At 32.4% G+C, this 17,579-nt stretch overlaps 1 protein-coding gene across 1 annotated transcript in view; it reads left to right on the top strand.

Moving 5' to 3' along the window:
• Window positions 1–15,789, top strand: part of LOC140051257 (tachykinin-like peptides receptor 99D) — a 31,095-nt gene extending 15,306 nt beyond the window's left edge. The window contains exons 2-5 of the mRNA XM_072096404.1: window positions 10,090–10,764; window positions 11,207–11,360; window positions 12,155–12,351; window positions 12,809–15,789. Coding sequence (XP_071952505.1) covers window positions 10,139–10,764; window positions 11,207–11,360; window positions 12,155–12,351; window positions 12,809–13,040 — 1,209 coding nt within the window. The 5' untranslated portion in view covers window positions 10,090–10,138 and the 3' untranslated portion in view covers window positions 13,041–15,789. The remainder of the gene's footprint in view (window positions 1–10,089; window positions 10,765–11,206; window positions 11,361–12,154; window positions 12,352–12,808) is intronic.
• Window positions 15,790–17,579: the final 1,790 nt, after the last annotated feature.

The raw sequence follows: 17,579 nt of genomic DNA, 5'->3' as shown, positions 1-17,579 counted from the left end.
TACCGACTGAATGTTGTTGAGTATATGATGTTACAATCCGTGTTAAGTGATAAATGACATCATAAAACTGTAATAGATCAGAACGTTCACAAATAATATCTCTATTATCAGACAGCGTGGATATTCAGTGTATAAGATAAGCCTTAGTTAAAGAGGGAAATCATTTTCACCTAAAAAATATACTCATGACTTAATATAATATTTAGGCAAAATAAAACGGATCGAATAAAAAGATATTGAAATAAGAATAAAGTAGAACAATAATTCCTGTCAATCCAACATAAACACATGTCACCTTTAGTCGGAACAGATAATATTATTGAATAACAACACCAATACACAAAGTGGCGTTTAATTTAACCGATTCTGTAGCTGTCACTAGATAGAGTCTAACTGATGATCGCAAGTCATCTAGATACGTGTCTGACTGTACTAAATAATATTATAGAATTAGGTGTTTATTTTGAGGAAACTAGCCCATGGCCGTATACATCAATTAATATCTTAAGTGAGATATTTTCTTCAATACACAATTATGTCACAGCAATCATGTATTTAAGGGTTTACATTAAGTGGTAGGTCTATTCACTTGGATAGGATCATTTCTGAATGTTTAAGTGTAAGTTTTTCGAAGTGTGATTGACACCTATTCATTATTTAGAAAAGTGGGGAAAATTAATGTTCCTTAAAAAAATTATATAAAGACTAGAATTAGATAAGCAGTGACCGTTTAAGTAATTTATACATATATAAACTTATGCCCTACAGTGATACCCTTTTAAGAAATTAGTTTAAAATGGATTAGTATAATGAACACAATAATACACATAAAATGCTTTTAACCGATAAATCATATAGCTAAACGGTCATTAAAGAGCATTATGAAAACGTATTATTGCCTGTATGGTGTGTAATAAGAGACGTTTTAAGGTTCCAATCAGCTTACTAATCTTGAATTGATGTGATTTTCTATCATGCCAACAACATTATGATTTGTCTTGCTTCTATTTTAAAAATAGTGTTATGGTACGTTTTGTATTATTATATAATCATTTATGGCATGTTTTTGTATTTGTGTTTATTGTATTCGTTTTAGATAATTCATTACAATAGACTGAAAGAGTGGGACATATTAAAGCGCGCGTATAGTACGTGTGTGATGTTCCTCATATTGTAACAATTTTTTTCGTATAATTACGTGTTATAGATTATCTTTCAACATTCATCCTGTTTGTTATGTTGGCCGGGAGCAATTATAACATTAGAAATCAGTTTATGTTTCGTATCATCTATCAAGAGTCATCCAACAAAAAAGAGATATTGTAGTCGTATTTTCAATAGATCCTATACGGTAGAATTAACGTGATTAAAGAGATACGTCTTAGAAATAAAAATGGCTGTTATTAATCTACATATCACTGCTACTTTAAACATATCATTTAGGATTATTGTCTCAACGCACTTTTGATGGTCTTATTTTGTGTTCTCTTCCTCCAGCTCACAGGAAGAACATTAGCAGTTGCTGTGACCTATTTGTCAATGAGAGCCCCAACGGCACCGACGCCCTTAATGAGTCGTTAACACAATAATACAGTAATAGAACTACCTATTAAATAGCTATTAGAAATGTACGCCACACAAAGATGTCCAATTTAGTAATTAGATACACGGCAATTGAACCACAAAGAACACATTGAATTGAATTGAATATTTAAATGTTGCATATGTCAATGGTGATGACGTAAAGCACATCTATATCTAGAGGGCCCTTTTTGTGTTATCTTATATCAAGTTTTTCCTCTGTCCGTCTGTTAAATCACCATTTTTTATCATCACTTTATATTTAACTACCGGTATGTAAGTACATTAAGTGCATTACTCCTCTAAATCATAGTACATCTAAGTAATGCAAAAGAAGTATTGCAAGGAGGAAAGATATACTACAATTAAAATCAACATGAAACCAGATTGAACCAGGATATCCTAAAATTAAAAGTACACATTTTTTTTCATCAATGGTAATGTTTACGTGACGTTTGAAAGCCTCTCAATTTAATACTTACGTCATGTACATATATCAACAGAACAAGACCACTTAAAGTAAAGTAATTGACATAGAATCTAACTAGAATTCAATTCAAACAAGTCATAATATTTGTCATATCAGTTGGTTAGTTAAACACCAACATGGATTCTGTGTCCAAATCCCGAGTCTGCACAAATAACATTTTTTAGTTTAAGATTATTTCTCAATAATAATATGCCTACCACCAAATGTAAACAAATAAAAGTAAAAGCCTATAATAAGTAATGCTAAGATTTGTGATACTAAAAATGGAAAAATGTAATTTGTTGGCAAGGTTCTTATATTACGTGACGTAGACGGAATATTTATCGACATATAATATGCAAGTTATTGTTAATGTTTAATGTTTTAGTTTAATTAATAGATTATGGTTACAGATAAAAATAAATATCTTTGGCATGTATTGTGGGACTGTTTTATATCGCGAGTTAAAATATGAAAAGGTACGCGCAGAGTTCCCCTATGTTTCCATCAGTCGCTATATACGTTTTAGACACCGATGAAATTAGTTTTGCATTATACACTGTTACCACAATTTCTCACTTGACTTTTGTTTATATAAGATAATGTACTCAATGTACTAAGTTCAATCATCTGTCCCATATAACATTAAGTATGCAACGCTGCCTGTCTTAAGGTAAGTTTAACTGAACGAAGAGCAGATGCGCCCTTAATCTTCAACACGTGCTATGGCACGCAAAATAGTCGAAACGAAGCTTAATTAATATCACGTAGAAATTGATCGTTGCTAAATCGTCATATAGTTGAGTCATTACAATTCTTGGTCCAATCTGTTGGCTTGTTGCTCTCACACCATTCGACTGAAGCAGTAAGCCTTGTTCATATATATGACGATCGTTTCGGACGATTTTTGAAAATGTGAGCTCAATGATAATAAAAGAGCATTTATCAACGGTTGTTCTAGTTATGTCTTCTGCGAAAGACATTGGAGAGCATCGGTGCGTTGAACTATGTTAAAATGAACATGAAATTACATTGCAATTAGTTCTGCTAATGTAATCCAGGTATTACCCGGTATATACGTATATATAGATAAATGTAAATTTTGCCGTTTATACTGTATAAGCTCATAGATAAAGGATAATAACGATGAAGCAAGTAGGAATATTAACATCTGCTTATCTGAGTCAAACCTGCTTAAGTGTATAGAGCGTCCACATGGATTCCATGGTATCTTGGCTGTGAAAAGTGTTTTATTCTTTTGGTATTTTCTCTTTCCATAAGATGTTTACATCTTTATTAGGTCTAATACTAATTCTTTTAACCATCTTCATCAACGTCTTCTTGGACGATTCTTGTTTGTGGTATCAGCTCCACAATCATTACCACATCTTTACCAATATGTCCACAACATTATCACATCATATCAATATCTTCGTAACATTTACCACATCTTTATCAACATTTCCACAATTATTACAGCATCTTACCAACATTTCCACAATCATTACCACATCTTATCAATATCTTCATAACATTACCACAAATTTACCAACATTTCCACAACATTACCATATCTTATCAATATCTTCATAACATTACCACATCTTTATCAACATTACCTCATGACATTACCACATCTTATCAATATCTTCATAACATTACCACATCTTTACCAACATTTCCACAACATTATCCCATCTTATCAATATCTTCATAACATTACCACATCTTTATCAACATTTCCACAACATTGCCACATCTTATCAATATCTTCATAACATCACCACATCTTTACCAACATTTCCACAACATTACCACATCTTATCAATCTTCATAACATTACCACATCTTTATCAACTTGTTCACAATCATTACCACATCTTATCAACATCTTTCTTTACCGTATCTTTGTCTTTATCCGTGTAGACATTAATGTATCTTTATTAATATCACCATAGTCATCACTGTATTTTCATCATATTTGAAAAAAAAACCAGAAAATACTACATAATGATTATAAACGAAACACACACATACATGTACGTACACATATTGATTGACTATTTCTGTCTTTCAACTTGGAAGTATATCAAAGCAACAATAACACACGCCTATGAAAGGTAAATAATGATCATACATTTTAGAATAATGAAGATTGTATTTTTGTTTATTTAGTGTTTATTATAGGAAGAAAAGAATGGAAGTGGACTGTTTGGTTTTTATCTATTCCGTTATATGTTATTGTGTTCAAAAAGTTTCTCCACTAGGTCTATATAATTTTGTTTACCAAGAGAATTGATTCTGGAAAGGAATAGGGTTGTTTTGGGGGAATTGGTTGTAACCATGTAAAAAATATTTCAATGTGACGCATATTTCATATCATTCAGTTCCACTGCCATTAATGCAATGTTGCGTGTTATATACATTATTATTTCATACTCTAGTTGTAAACAATATTCGATAGTATATCGGCAGACGATTAAACAATTCGACAGCAATTGGCAAATAATTTAACTAATTCTATAAGCAATCATTTAACGTTTCTGAAAGGTTGCCGTCCTGATTTATGTAGTTCGTATTTTTCAATGATATCCTAATTCACATTAAATCTAAATGAAGTCTATTATCCCTTATATTGCCAATACCTGTCAAATCACTTTATGATATTACATTTAATGTATCTATTAAAAAACAAGTGTAATCGTTGTAATCTACACGCTTTGAGAAATATCACGATTATTAAAACAGTTTTACAATAAATCGTCGAGTTAGAATCTTTTTGGCGTTTTCAAAGGCACGTTGGGGCTAAGCTGATTGGCATCACGTATATATTAAATGACAAATGTAATCCAAGTTATCAACTGTAGAAAATGTTTTTGTGTTTACGAACAAGGCCAGTACCATCGCGTTTTGAAATACATTAATTCGTCATCGCCCTTTTATGCGTTTCAATTTAAAAACTATAACATTATAGCCTTAATCCTTTCAAATACAGTAACTGAATTTACGACGTTTGTAATGTATACAATGCACTTAGAACGGTCTTAATTCATGGAATTGATTCTTATACAACATTCAATATCGTATCAATAAATTAATTACACGAATAAAACTGATTAACAATACCTTCACAATGTTTGTTAATCTTTAAATTTTGTCTAAGCAATTCGACTAAAGAATGATATAATGGCAATTAATTAAACTTTTCAATTCAACAAATTGACTATACTGACATAGACAACTTTTAAATTACAAAATCATACAAATGTGAAATATGGCTCAGAATAATATCTGAATATTAGTAAAAAAATGAATGAATAAAGATTGTGTATACACGCCTTGCGGATACGGATCGGATACGGATCGGATACGGATCGGATACCTCAAGGAGAGCAAACTTATAAGTGTGTTTTGTGAGTTAGCAAGAAAAAAACTTACCGTTCGATGTACAAGTATAACTATAAGAGTAGCAAACTGTGACATGTGGCTAAACAAAGCAAATGGCTTAACAAGCAGAAACTTACATTTCGAGTTCAAGTATACAGGGAAGCAAATGGTGAAATGTGGAAGATCGAAACGATGTAGGGCTTAACAAGTAGAAACTTAATTTCGAGTATAAAACATTACGTCTGACTATTACGGTAGCAACCAGTAACTTTAGTTTTGTAACTAAAAGAAGCAAAGTTGGATTGATGTCGTGAACTCTGAAACTAACTATTCTTATATATGATTGTTTTTACGGGTAACGTAAAATACAGAAAGAAGTAGTGAAAAATAATATAAAAGAAAAGTATAAACGTTGAAAAGAAACCATAAAATATTTTGAAAACTGTTAGGCCTACTTGAAATGTTTTGCACGCAATATTGTTTGTATATAACACAATGTTTGGTTGCACAGAAACCAAAGATATAGATAAATAGATACATGTTACAAGACCCCGTAATTATTTTAATTTCGCTGAAAATGATTATTAAAGATTGAATTAATAGCATGTTCATCTTTCTTATAGATACTGTAACCAAATACTCATTTAATTTTTTGCGGGGGATCTTTAAGTATTTGAAGAAAGCGACACTGAATCAGGAATGTAAAAGTGGTTTATTAAAACTAGTGCTTCAATAAAACAATAATGCATAGTTCATGCAATTCAATTTGTAATATGTAACGAACAACTAAATGACATTCGTGACGTCACGGTACAAATTTCCTTACGTAAAAGCATCCAATCAATTATACGGTTTAATATCAATTACGTAATATGCATCAGAAATATGTGATCACTTCATGTTGTTGGTTGTTTTAATAACCATGTTTTTCAATGTCATAATTTCTAAATTTGTAGGCTCTTGATTTTGTTATTTGCATTCCAACGTTAAATGATAGCAATACTAATTAACTAGAGAATATGAAATTATGAATGAAAAATGGCTAGTGAAAAAAAGTGGAGACATAGTTGGATATGAACGAAAGGATAAAAAGATTGAATGGCATTTGATAAATGCATAGACTGATGGATGGATAGATTATCAACATTTATTTTATAAAAAACAAGGCCAACAGCCATTAAGTCGCGTGCTACAATGCATAGTGATACCGGACCGACAGACAGACCGACAGACCGACAGACAGACCGACAGACAGACCGACAGACCGACAGACATACCGACCGACCGACATAGTGAACTATACTAACCGAAATTACTAAACATGTTTAAAAATGTTGAAAATGTTTAAAAACATTTATATTTTTTTAATTTACACGTGCATAGCCTGTCACTTTTGACGTGCTCGTATAACGTAATTTCGAGTTGAAAAGTAAGTCAAGAAAACAGAAATCGGGCAAAAAGAGTGCGCAATAACATTTAACGCGTAGTGCGCGCGCAAAAATATGCGCACTCATGGCAATTTTGTAAACGCTTAAAATTGCTTGAAACGTACTCTTATTTCATCGAAAATAAATTTTGAAAATTTTAAGCGCGCGTACGCATGCGTTACATGCGCTACGCACGTAATTGTATTGCCATATGATGATTTATGCCCTGAAATTTATGAATACCAAATTTTATTTAATTGTGATTCATGGTTGTGAAGATATGATTACAAACGTGATTTCGTTAAATCGTGCGTAGACCACGTACTTTTTTATTGCGCACCGTGAAAACATAACCACATCGATTCCTGGCCATAAGGAATATACTGTGAAAAATTGACCTAGCTAGATTAAACTGATATCAAGATAAGGTCAGAAAGCAATAAAACGCATAGTGATACCGGACCGACAGACCGACAGACCGACAGACCGACAGACAGACCGACAGACCGACCGACCGACATAGTGAACTATAGAGTCGCTTCCACGCGCCGACTAAAAATCATAATGTAGGCCTATACCAGTTAAGAAACATTAAACTATTACTAAATTTAAATGGACGAAATTGAATAAAATAAATGAATAGAAAACATATATAGAGTTAATTGATACTGTAGGCTAAATCGGCTAACAATCAATGCTTCACGTAATAACATTACTTAATGGCCATCCGGGTATGGTGTAGTCCGACAAACTTCAGTAAGTTTGCCAGAGCTTTTTGTGTCGCACTGCTGCGTTCACGTTAAAAGCTGTCGTCTATCTTCTTTAAACAATGTTGGCATAGAAGTTGTTTCAACACATTTTACATTTCATTATAACATATAAGTAACATCATCGATTCCCAAGACCGATGTATTCTGATCAATCGAATGTCATAAGATAGTACCGCTCTATTAGACTGTGTAAGCTCGTTCAAATAGGCAATATAGCGTGACGTACATTTCTATTTAACGGCTTTTATTGGTCGTCAACGTTAGCAACGAGTTTTCGTTTGATGTGTTAACTGGCAACTGGCAATTCTTAAAGTTAACCATTGTGTCTTCTTTTCTGCATTCTATAGAATAACTTATTTATTTTATGAAATAAAATCATGTATTTGATCATATATTTAACAATCTATCTAGACGATAACGAAAATACATACGGTAACTGATAGAATATTCTTGTCAAAACGAAACGGTCCATAAATTAACACAAACTCTGTATTTGAAACCTGAAAACATTTCCTTTAACCGTGTCAATAAACTAAGAAATACAAAGTGGACAACCTGGAAAAATAAACAGCTGGGAATATCTTCATAAGAGTCGGTTCAGCGCCAGTGATAGTTTAATCGACGTACAGTATCATACCTATCCCATCATTCCTGGGTCAGTTCCTCAAACAAACCACACACTTTATATAACAAGGCCATATATATGGCTGCATTCGCGTGCTCAAGTTAGTGTTTGCCGATCAACCGACCAACCGACCGACATATTGAGCTATAGATTCGCGTTGCACGCGACTAAAAACTCGATGCATTTTCAATAACATAGGGAAAGATAGCAAAAAGCATGATTAGACATCACATAAGCAAATAATCTATCGCTTTAATGTGGAATCTACACATTAAAGAAAAAATATATTTTAACTACTCAGTGGATTTTAGGCGATTTTTACACAGATAATCTGAGATATCATCATGCATAACTCTAAGCTGGGTCACTCTGCAAAGGTTGGCCATCTTAAGCTGAATGATCGGGTTAATACTAGTACCCCACATCACAGTTTGGCCTGCAATTCCAGGTCTCCGGAGGGTTTCTTGTCTTATTTCGATAAAAGCAATATTCCAGAAAAGAAGGATTTTATTGATCCACGGATTATGAAATGTATATAAATATGTAAAATGATCGTTAGAGCATGTGAACTGGCGAGGAGCTATTTACATGACGTTTTAGATAGTTGAAAAATTGTAAGCGAACAATTTCTTTCAATGCTTTTTCACACCAAACATATTTCCAGACCTAACAAGGTTGTAATTTCCTAATACAATTTGTCAGTTTTCGTTTTTTACATTAGATTTAAGATTTAAGGAATATATAAGCAGCATATTACGAGAAAGAAACCCCGATTTAATTTTAACAATATCCTGTTTTAGGCCTATATTCCTTCATAATGTTATAGATAAGTTATTCCACGTTCATTGATCAGGGGGATTAGGCCTAGAGGTCAATCAATCACTTTATTCACATGAATCGTACATATAAAAACAATGATTTGAAAAATGTTTAAAAAAGAAAAGTAACCTTTCAAAATTGAAAATAAAATATTAAAGTATGAAATGAAACACGTGAAGCTTTCGTGCAGATGCATATTGTTGCTTTTGAAATGGAAATATGTTTTTTCCATTTTTTTTTGTGAACTTTGCTTTTCAAAGTTCCTCTGGTAAATTGAATTAAACATTACAAACCAAAGAAGGACAATGCAATGGTATGAAACCAAAACCATACGTTATAATCAAACCGACAGCTTCTGTATTTTTATATAAACGCAAATTATAGTATGAACACTATAAATTAAATGATTAAGATAAAGTAGTTGAATGTTATTCGTTCATTGCAATAAAATTTAATGCAGAAGGATGTGTGTACTCAACGAGAGATATTTATTCATTAGAAACACATTCACGCTAATTCAATAAAATATCTTATTTATTTAACGTTTTAATCTTATACACACTAATGTTAAATTTTAAAGTTATCAACTTTCAATAAATAGGCCTTACAGTAAAATCGTCTCATATGCTGAGTTTAGGAAATTCATCAGCAAAAGGTAGTACATTCAAGAATGTTGTAATTAATGTAATTGTTGAAGACTAATTGTCTTCTTATTATTGTTTTAAAAAATGGTTTTGAATTAACATAATATGTTAATTCAAAACCATTTTTTAAAACAATAATATATATTATATAGTATCCCCGGACACGGGGAATCCGACTGTCTAATTAAAACAAAGCATTGCGACGTCCGCAACCATGGCATTGACGCAATGTGATTTCTGCCCAGTGCTCTGAATTTATATTATAAACACTTACATTAAAAAATTACATTAGAAAAAAGAAACAAATATAGGCCTATGTCAGTGATTGCTTTTCCACTTATACGTTGTTTTGTCATTCTCTTCTCAGAATGTGCCACTGAGTTATTGTATGGGTTATCTGATACTTGACCAGCTCAATGATGTCAGACATTGACTACTCTAATGACTATTCTGATCCGCATTTGCTGTGGCAATCGGGAGACTATGCTGTATATAATAGAACAGTGCTGTTCATACCAGACACCTACTCTTACCTCTGGGCAGTTCTTTTCATAGCAACGATTGTAACAGCAGCCGGCGGAAACATCATAGTCATTTGGATCGTTTTGACCAATCCACGTATGCGAACTGTCACCAATTGTTTTCTTGTCAATCTGGCTGTTGCAGATGTATTGAACACGACCTTTAACATGATTCCTGCATCCTACCAGAATATAGCACAGGATTGGATATTTGGCAGAACAATGTGTAAAATATGTCTCGCAAATGGATACTTTTGCGTAATGGCAACAGTTCTCTCACTTGTGGCTATAACTTTGGACCGTTATAGAGCGATTGTTTATCCGCTAAAACCGAGACTCTCAAGGTTGACAACTATTGGAGTAGTAGTCGTAATTTGGAGCCTGTCTGCATGCTTTGCTTATCCGGTTGTTCTCTTCACCACTGTAGAGACATTATTTTACCAAATAAGTAATACAAAGATAAGAATATGTTATGTCAAATGGCCAGACGGAGCTGAGTTCTGGGGATTGGATAACTTTATGTAAATATTATATTCCTTTCTAATACAAGTATTATTAGGGATATTTATCCACGAACATGGACCGTCTGAATTTCCCTTGACGATTGTATTAAAAGATATACAGTAGGTTGAAAGCGAGGCCGCATCTACCTGCTAAAAGAGGACGGTGGATTATAATTTATTTACCATAATAAAAAAAAGTGTTACTTGTTCCATTGAGTTCTATAGATAAATACATAGAATATGAGGCCATGTCAAATGTTCTATAGGCCTAACTAGCAATAATACTAATCAGATTGAAATGTTCTATATTTTATTATTTCAAACTTCTTTCTAATTGACATTACGCTTTCCATGATTTGTTTCCATTTTAAAACGCGTTACCTAATTGATCGGGACGTTTTAAACAGTTTTGAAATGAATTCAAAGACTTTTATAATAATTGTGTTCCTTTTTTTAACAGATATCATATGTGCTTTGCGGTTTTTACGTACGTGCTACCATTATGTGTAATGGCTGCCTGTTACAGCGTCATTGGAGTAAAGCTTTGGAGAAGTCAGATGCCTGGAGAATCTGTTCCTAATAGGCCTAGACCTCACCTTGAAGCTAAAAGAAGAGTAGGTACCTAAATTATAACTTAAAGGAATAACCATCAGTCAGTTACAACTTAACATTTAAAATGAGGTCAAAATAAAAAAAAATTGTTTTCAACATTTCATTTCTCACAAAACGTTTACTATTAGCTATTTTTATTTTTTATTTGTGTTGTATAAATGGTCGTTTTCAGTATAAAAAATAATCTTCGTTTTCTTAACGTAATGGTCGCGTCGTCAAGCGCTCCATTAGTGTCAACTACGATTTCTATCTTTCCATCATATCACAATCTAAAAGTTCTTTATAAAGTCCGAAAACTACTTGTTATTGACCTACATCTGTCTGTTTTATTCTCAATTAAAACAATGCGGGTAAATGTATGTTGCACAATATTGATGTAAGATCAGGCCTTTTTATGAATACTTTGTTATTTATCATGCAGAAAAATATCGTATTCAGATTCAGTCAGTTTGTGTGCCTAATAGACTATTTAACCTAGCATTAAATCGTAATTTATCTATCATAAAATACTCTTACGTTGTTTTCAATTTTCACCATTTTATTGATAGTTTCATAGTATCATTTATCTGATACAGTCCATTATTAGAAAATCTTTCTGGACAACTCTCCTGACAATAACTCTTATTCTTCTTTAATGATCAAATCTTGACAATAACTTCCGAAATGAAATCGTTAGCTTTCAATGAAACATTGCATGAAACTGAACCATGTCGTATCCTTTATTTTCAACTACTGAAACATCCTCTAAAGCTTTTTATAAATATAATCCCAATTTTGGTATTTCTCTTTCTTACAGGTTGTTAAGATGATAGTTGTAGTGATCACAATATTCGCATTGTGTTGGCTTCCTATACATGTTTACTATGTACTTGTTTATACGTACAAAGAATTATATTTAGTACCGCACATAGATAAGCTGTTCTATTTTATATGGTGGCTGTCTATGAGTAACTCAATGTGTAATCCGTTTATATATTGCTGGTTAAATGACAGGTAAAATCGTATTTAAAATTCTTGTCAAGTTGTTGATTAGGGATTAGTGAACTTTGGATTTGCGATGACTGGTAATGTCAATCGATTAATAGTCGATCGTCGTCTGGGCCTAAACCATCAAACCTTTGTCGAGGTGGGGAGCGAGGACACACATCCCAATATCTCCACTTGCGCACAAGTATCGAAAAAAATCAACAATACTTACTGGGATATAAACCGAATATGTCGGTGATACCAAATTTTATTTCAAAACGTATAAAAACTCTTTATTCCCAATTAACACGTAGTTTGGTCGTCAGTCTTCGCAAATCGAAAGCTCCCTAATATTACAGAATAGGCCTAAAACCGATTGGCCAATAGTGTCATATATTATATTTAATCTTACAATAATATATGTCCATGTATAATATGTGTTCCATATGACTATCTATCAAGTTATTTACTTACATTTTTCCAGATTTCGAAAGGGATTTCAGTATGTTTTCAGATGGCTCCCCTGTGTGCATCTAGTTCAACCACCAGAAACCTCCAAATCTGTCATTCGAAGTAGAACTGGAAACTTTACAATGATGAGTATGCACAGTACGTCATCAGGAAAACGCAATGCGTCCAGAAACAGTTCTTTTATGACAACAACTACAATGTATGAATGCCAGGATTCTATCCTTGCCGACGACAACGCAATGTGACATAAGGAACACGTTACAAATGGAAAAATGTAACGTTTTATCACAATCCATGAATTTATGTCATTATACGCATCGTGTTGTTATACTACTTAGTAAAATAAAAACACGTTGTATAACATCTTGAACAGGAATACTTACCACATAGAATCTCTTTCATTGTGAGAGTATTCGTGTGTTCCCCTTAATTTCACAAAAAGAATCATTTGTTTAGGCCCAAAAGCCGAATACTCTACGGTATTGTTTAAATTACCTCCAGTGTCTCTATCATAACAACAATTAATTCTAAGATGGCTAGTTCCGTTTTAAATAAATTCCAATCTGATTTTTATACAGAAATGATTTTCTAAAAGAAAACCTCTCCTGACTACAATACATAAAGTGCAGGAAAACAGAATTATCCTCTGAAAAAAAATAATTTTATAATAATATTTTTTTGAATATGTCATTTTAATGTCACATCGATTATTCACTTTGACCAAACAAATTGGATAAAAAAAACAACATTTACCTAATAAAATCGTAATTTAAAGAATAAAACAGTAAACCAGAAGCCATGTGTTTTTGTTTTTAAATAAGCGAAATCATTATTTTGTTTCTGGAAAAAAAGTGAATAATTGTTAAAACTTAAAGGTTGATTTTACTCATCTTTATTTCCATGTTCTTAAAGAAAATACATTCTTTGACGGCCACCGACGACTGATCTGTCTTTATAATTTCATTTCACGAACTTGGACACAGTTGACCGTTTACTGGACACTCTGGCTGGACGTAGTTTATGTTTGACATCATAACAAAAATAATCGGAAAATTAAATCACTTAAAATTAATGTTTCTAATAAATATTTAAATTGAAAACAGCTGAAACATTTTTAAATTGTAAATGATAATAGAATAAAGTAATAATGATAAAAATGACAAAATAAAAGTAAACAAATAAATTATGAATAGAAAATTCGACAGTTTGTAATTCAAAAATTAACCAGCCAAATAAGTCATAAGAATGCAAGTTCTTTTTGTTTTCATAATCGGATAATAATCAGATTAAAATTAAACATTATTTGCCAAAATGAAGATGATATCTGATACTTGTGCCTATAATACAATGAAATACATAGAGTTTATTTTGATAATTTAGACCAATGTGACTTAAATGCTGGCATAATAGCCCCAACTAAATTTAAGACGATTAGTTATGCCAAGGGGTTAAACCGAGAAGATGCAAGGCCTACACAGTAAAAGTTTTGGAACTTGTTTCTAATACCATGGACATTTCAGGAAGGCATCAAAGGTTGAATAACTGGTACTGACTATGACAAAGGAGTCGCTGCACGGACTAGACTTTTTGACGCATAATACTGTAAATAATATATAAAATATATGCTTCTGTAATATGTATATATTGCTAATGTAAACAATTGATCAACGCAATGAATTTTGTAAGCTTATGCTTTAATAGAATATAATATTAGTATGCATACAATATGATGTCATTCAATACAAATAATTAATTGAGTTTGCTAGGGTTGTTAATATTTAACGTAAGTTCATAGGTTACACTGGACATGCTCTCTCGTAAACGAATATTGCTGCTCCACACAACATATTACCTGTTCGCCAAAATTACAATAAGTATGTAAGCCTAATAAATATGCCAGATTCGCAGGTTGCCTATAGTAATAGCGTGTACTAAATAGGGATTGTCGGGTATAGATTCAAAAGATTATTATAATCCATGATCGATATTCTCAACTTTCCACTGTGTATGATAGTTAAATATATTATTGTCAAGTTTATTTTAAAATCATAGTATTGCATATGTATTGTGCTATACCATACGGTACCATATATTTCATATTATTTAAGCGTTTCAGTTGAACTTTTAAGTTAAACTGTATTTTATCCACGGATTAACATAATAGAAAATAATGAATAAAAATACAATCTTACAGATTAAGATATTTGTAGGATAATTTGCGTTTGATTGGATTAGTCAATATGAATGAATGTCGACGTATCTAAGAACAAGGGCTTAAAGTTATGAAGCTCCTGGATGAGCTGTCATAAAAATAATACGCTTAAAAGTAAAATATTGCATATGACAGTAGACATATGCGGATTGTATTAATTAACTCTAACTATCTAATTGGCCGTTTAAATATTATTATATATATAATAGCCTAATCAAATACTATAATTGACAGATAACGCCTCATCAAATATAGTAGGCTCTGTCTACACTATCAAACCGTATATGACAAAAAATGTGATGTGCCCTTAGGCTATATAAGATATGATGATGTCATATCACTATGATATTTGCGCATGTGACTACTATATTTGGGCGCATCACACTTTTTTTGGTCAAACTGTTGATAGTATAGAGAGAGCCTAAGTTATTGATTGATTGATATTTGATTCCAATTCATGCAAAGAATAAAAATAAATCAAGACAACCATGGAACATTTTTTACTAAAAAAGACAAAATTAATAATAGGCCTATGATAATGATGTAATATATATCACATTTCATCATCGAAACATTGTTTGATGTCAGACAAAATATGAAAATCATCTCATTGTAGTTTACATTGTAAATTTTATACAAAATATAATTCTTTGATATTCTTTGTAAAATGTGTATCAACATACACTTTCGTAACGGAGTTATTTTTATACCTCCGTGGCCACATTTTGTGGTGTTTATGACTATGTATACAAGTTGGTATTGTTTGTGTTATGATAAATGTAATAAACGAAGCGAAATATTTATCTAATGTGTTTTCATTATTGTCAGATATGTTTTATATAAAAAAAGATGATAGATAGGCCTAATGTCTTTTTAAAAAAGGATATCGAGTGACAAACCTATTTCAAAATGCCTTTTGGAGCAGATGCACATAATAAATATTTATCATTAGGCCTAACTAATTAGTATGGGAAATCTACATACGTATGGCATATATATTAACTCATGTTATTCAATATTTTATTTATAACGTTTATTAACATAGGACTTTATAATAATAAACGACTAGTTTTTAGGGCCTACTTTATAACTGAACTGTGCTGCTCACAGTAGACTTCTTTGTCCACAGCAGCAACTGGTGGTGGTAAAGATGAAAGAACATCTCTACCTACCACCTATATTGTTACTAGGCCTACCTTGTAGGACTTGATAAGCGTGGTTCCCACTAGCGACGCAACACAACGACGTAACGCAACGCAAGTGAATTGACCAATCACAAGCGATGGCTTATTCGCTTGTGATTGCTAACTGTCTATAAAGCTTGGTTCTCACTAGAACGTAACGCAAGGACGTAAACGCAACGCAAGCGTTTTAACCAATGACAAGCGAAGTTATAGACAGTTAGCAATCACAAGCGAATAAGCCATCGATTGTGATTGGTCAATTCACTTGCGTTGTGTTACGTACTTGTGTTGCGTCGCTAGTGGGAACCACGCTTAACTTCGCTTGTCATTGGTTAAAACACTTGCGTTGCGTTTACGTCCTTGCGTTACGTTCTAGTGAGAACCAAGCTTTATAGACAGTTAGCAATCACAAGCAAATAAGCCATCGCTTGTGATTGGTCAATTCACTTGCGTTGCGTTACGTCCTTGTGTTGCGTCGCTAGTGGGAACCACGCTTTAGGCTTACTTTGATCTAACTAAACGGTATTTATTTTGTTTACTGATAACTAAGCCGATTTGTACGCTATGCCTAACATTGTCGAGTCATATATATTTATTTAATGTACAACAGTATATTTACTTGTATTTTTAACGAAAAAGAGATTTTATAACGGCAAATATTATAACTAAAAATGTGAAATATAGATCACTTTAACGAGAGTTTATAGAAGAGACTTTCCTGATATACACGAAATGGATTATATGGCGACAGGTCGATATCTTAATCCGCTCCGTGTCTCTGTTTACTAGATCGAGCCACTGTGGCTGCACATGGATTTGTATATGTTTCTCAAAGAAACCAATCTAATAATTATACACAAGGAACGCCACGGGCCTACTTTATGAATGATTGAAAATTATGATATATAGGCCTACATCATGAATGCTAGACTGATGATCTACATTAGATTCAATACCGTTTTAACATTTTGGTTTTCAAAAATAAATATGAAAGGTAAACTGTAAACGGTAATTCCTGCAAACCAATCAATTAAGAATGATAAATACCATTAAGACAGGTGCTGATCGTCTTTAACAAAAACCACGGGCATTCAAAATTAAAATCAATAACCGGGTTTTGAGAAGCTTAATATTATTTCTCTCTGTTAAAATTGACTCCATCCACAGAGAGACGAGCATTCATTAGAATTTCTTGGTTTATGTATCCTATATCAAATTGGATGATTTCTCCCATATCTATTAACAATTGAACACGGCACCGTGGTTCCGTTCCGTGAAACCATAGAGATATATTATAGTTCACTATAATATCTCTATGGTGAAACAGAACAAGTGTGAATGCAGCTTTAATATCTTGTTTGACGACGGTAGGTGGCGCACGACACGAC

This window comes from Antedon mediterranea, chromosome 6 (assembly GCF_964355755.1).
Source record: "Antedon mediterranea chromosome 6, ecAntMedi1.1, whole genome shotgun sequence".
Taxonomy (NCBI): Eukaryota; Metazoa; Echinodermata; class Crinoidea; order Comatulida; family Antedonidae; genus Antedon; species Antedon mediterranea.
This window is presented reverse-complemented; position numbering and strand designations above follow the sequence as displayed.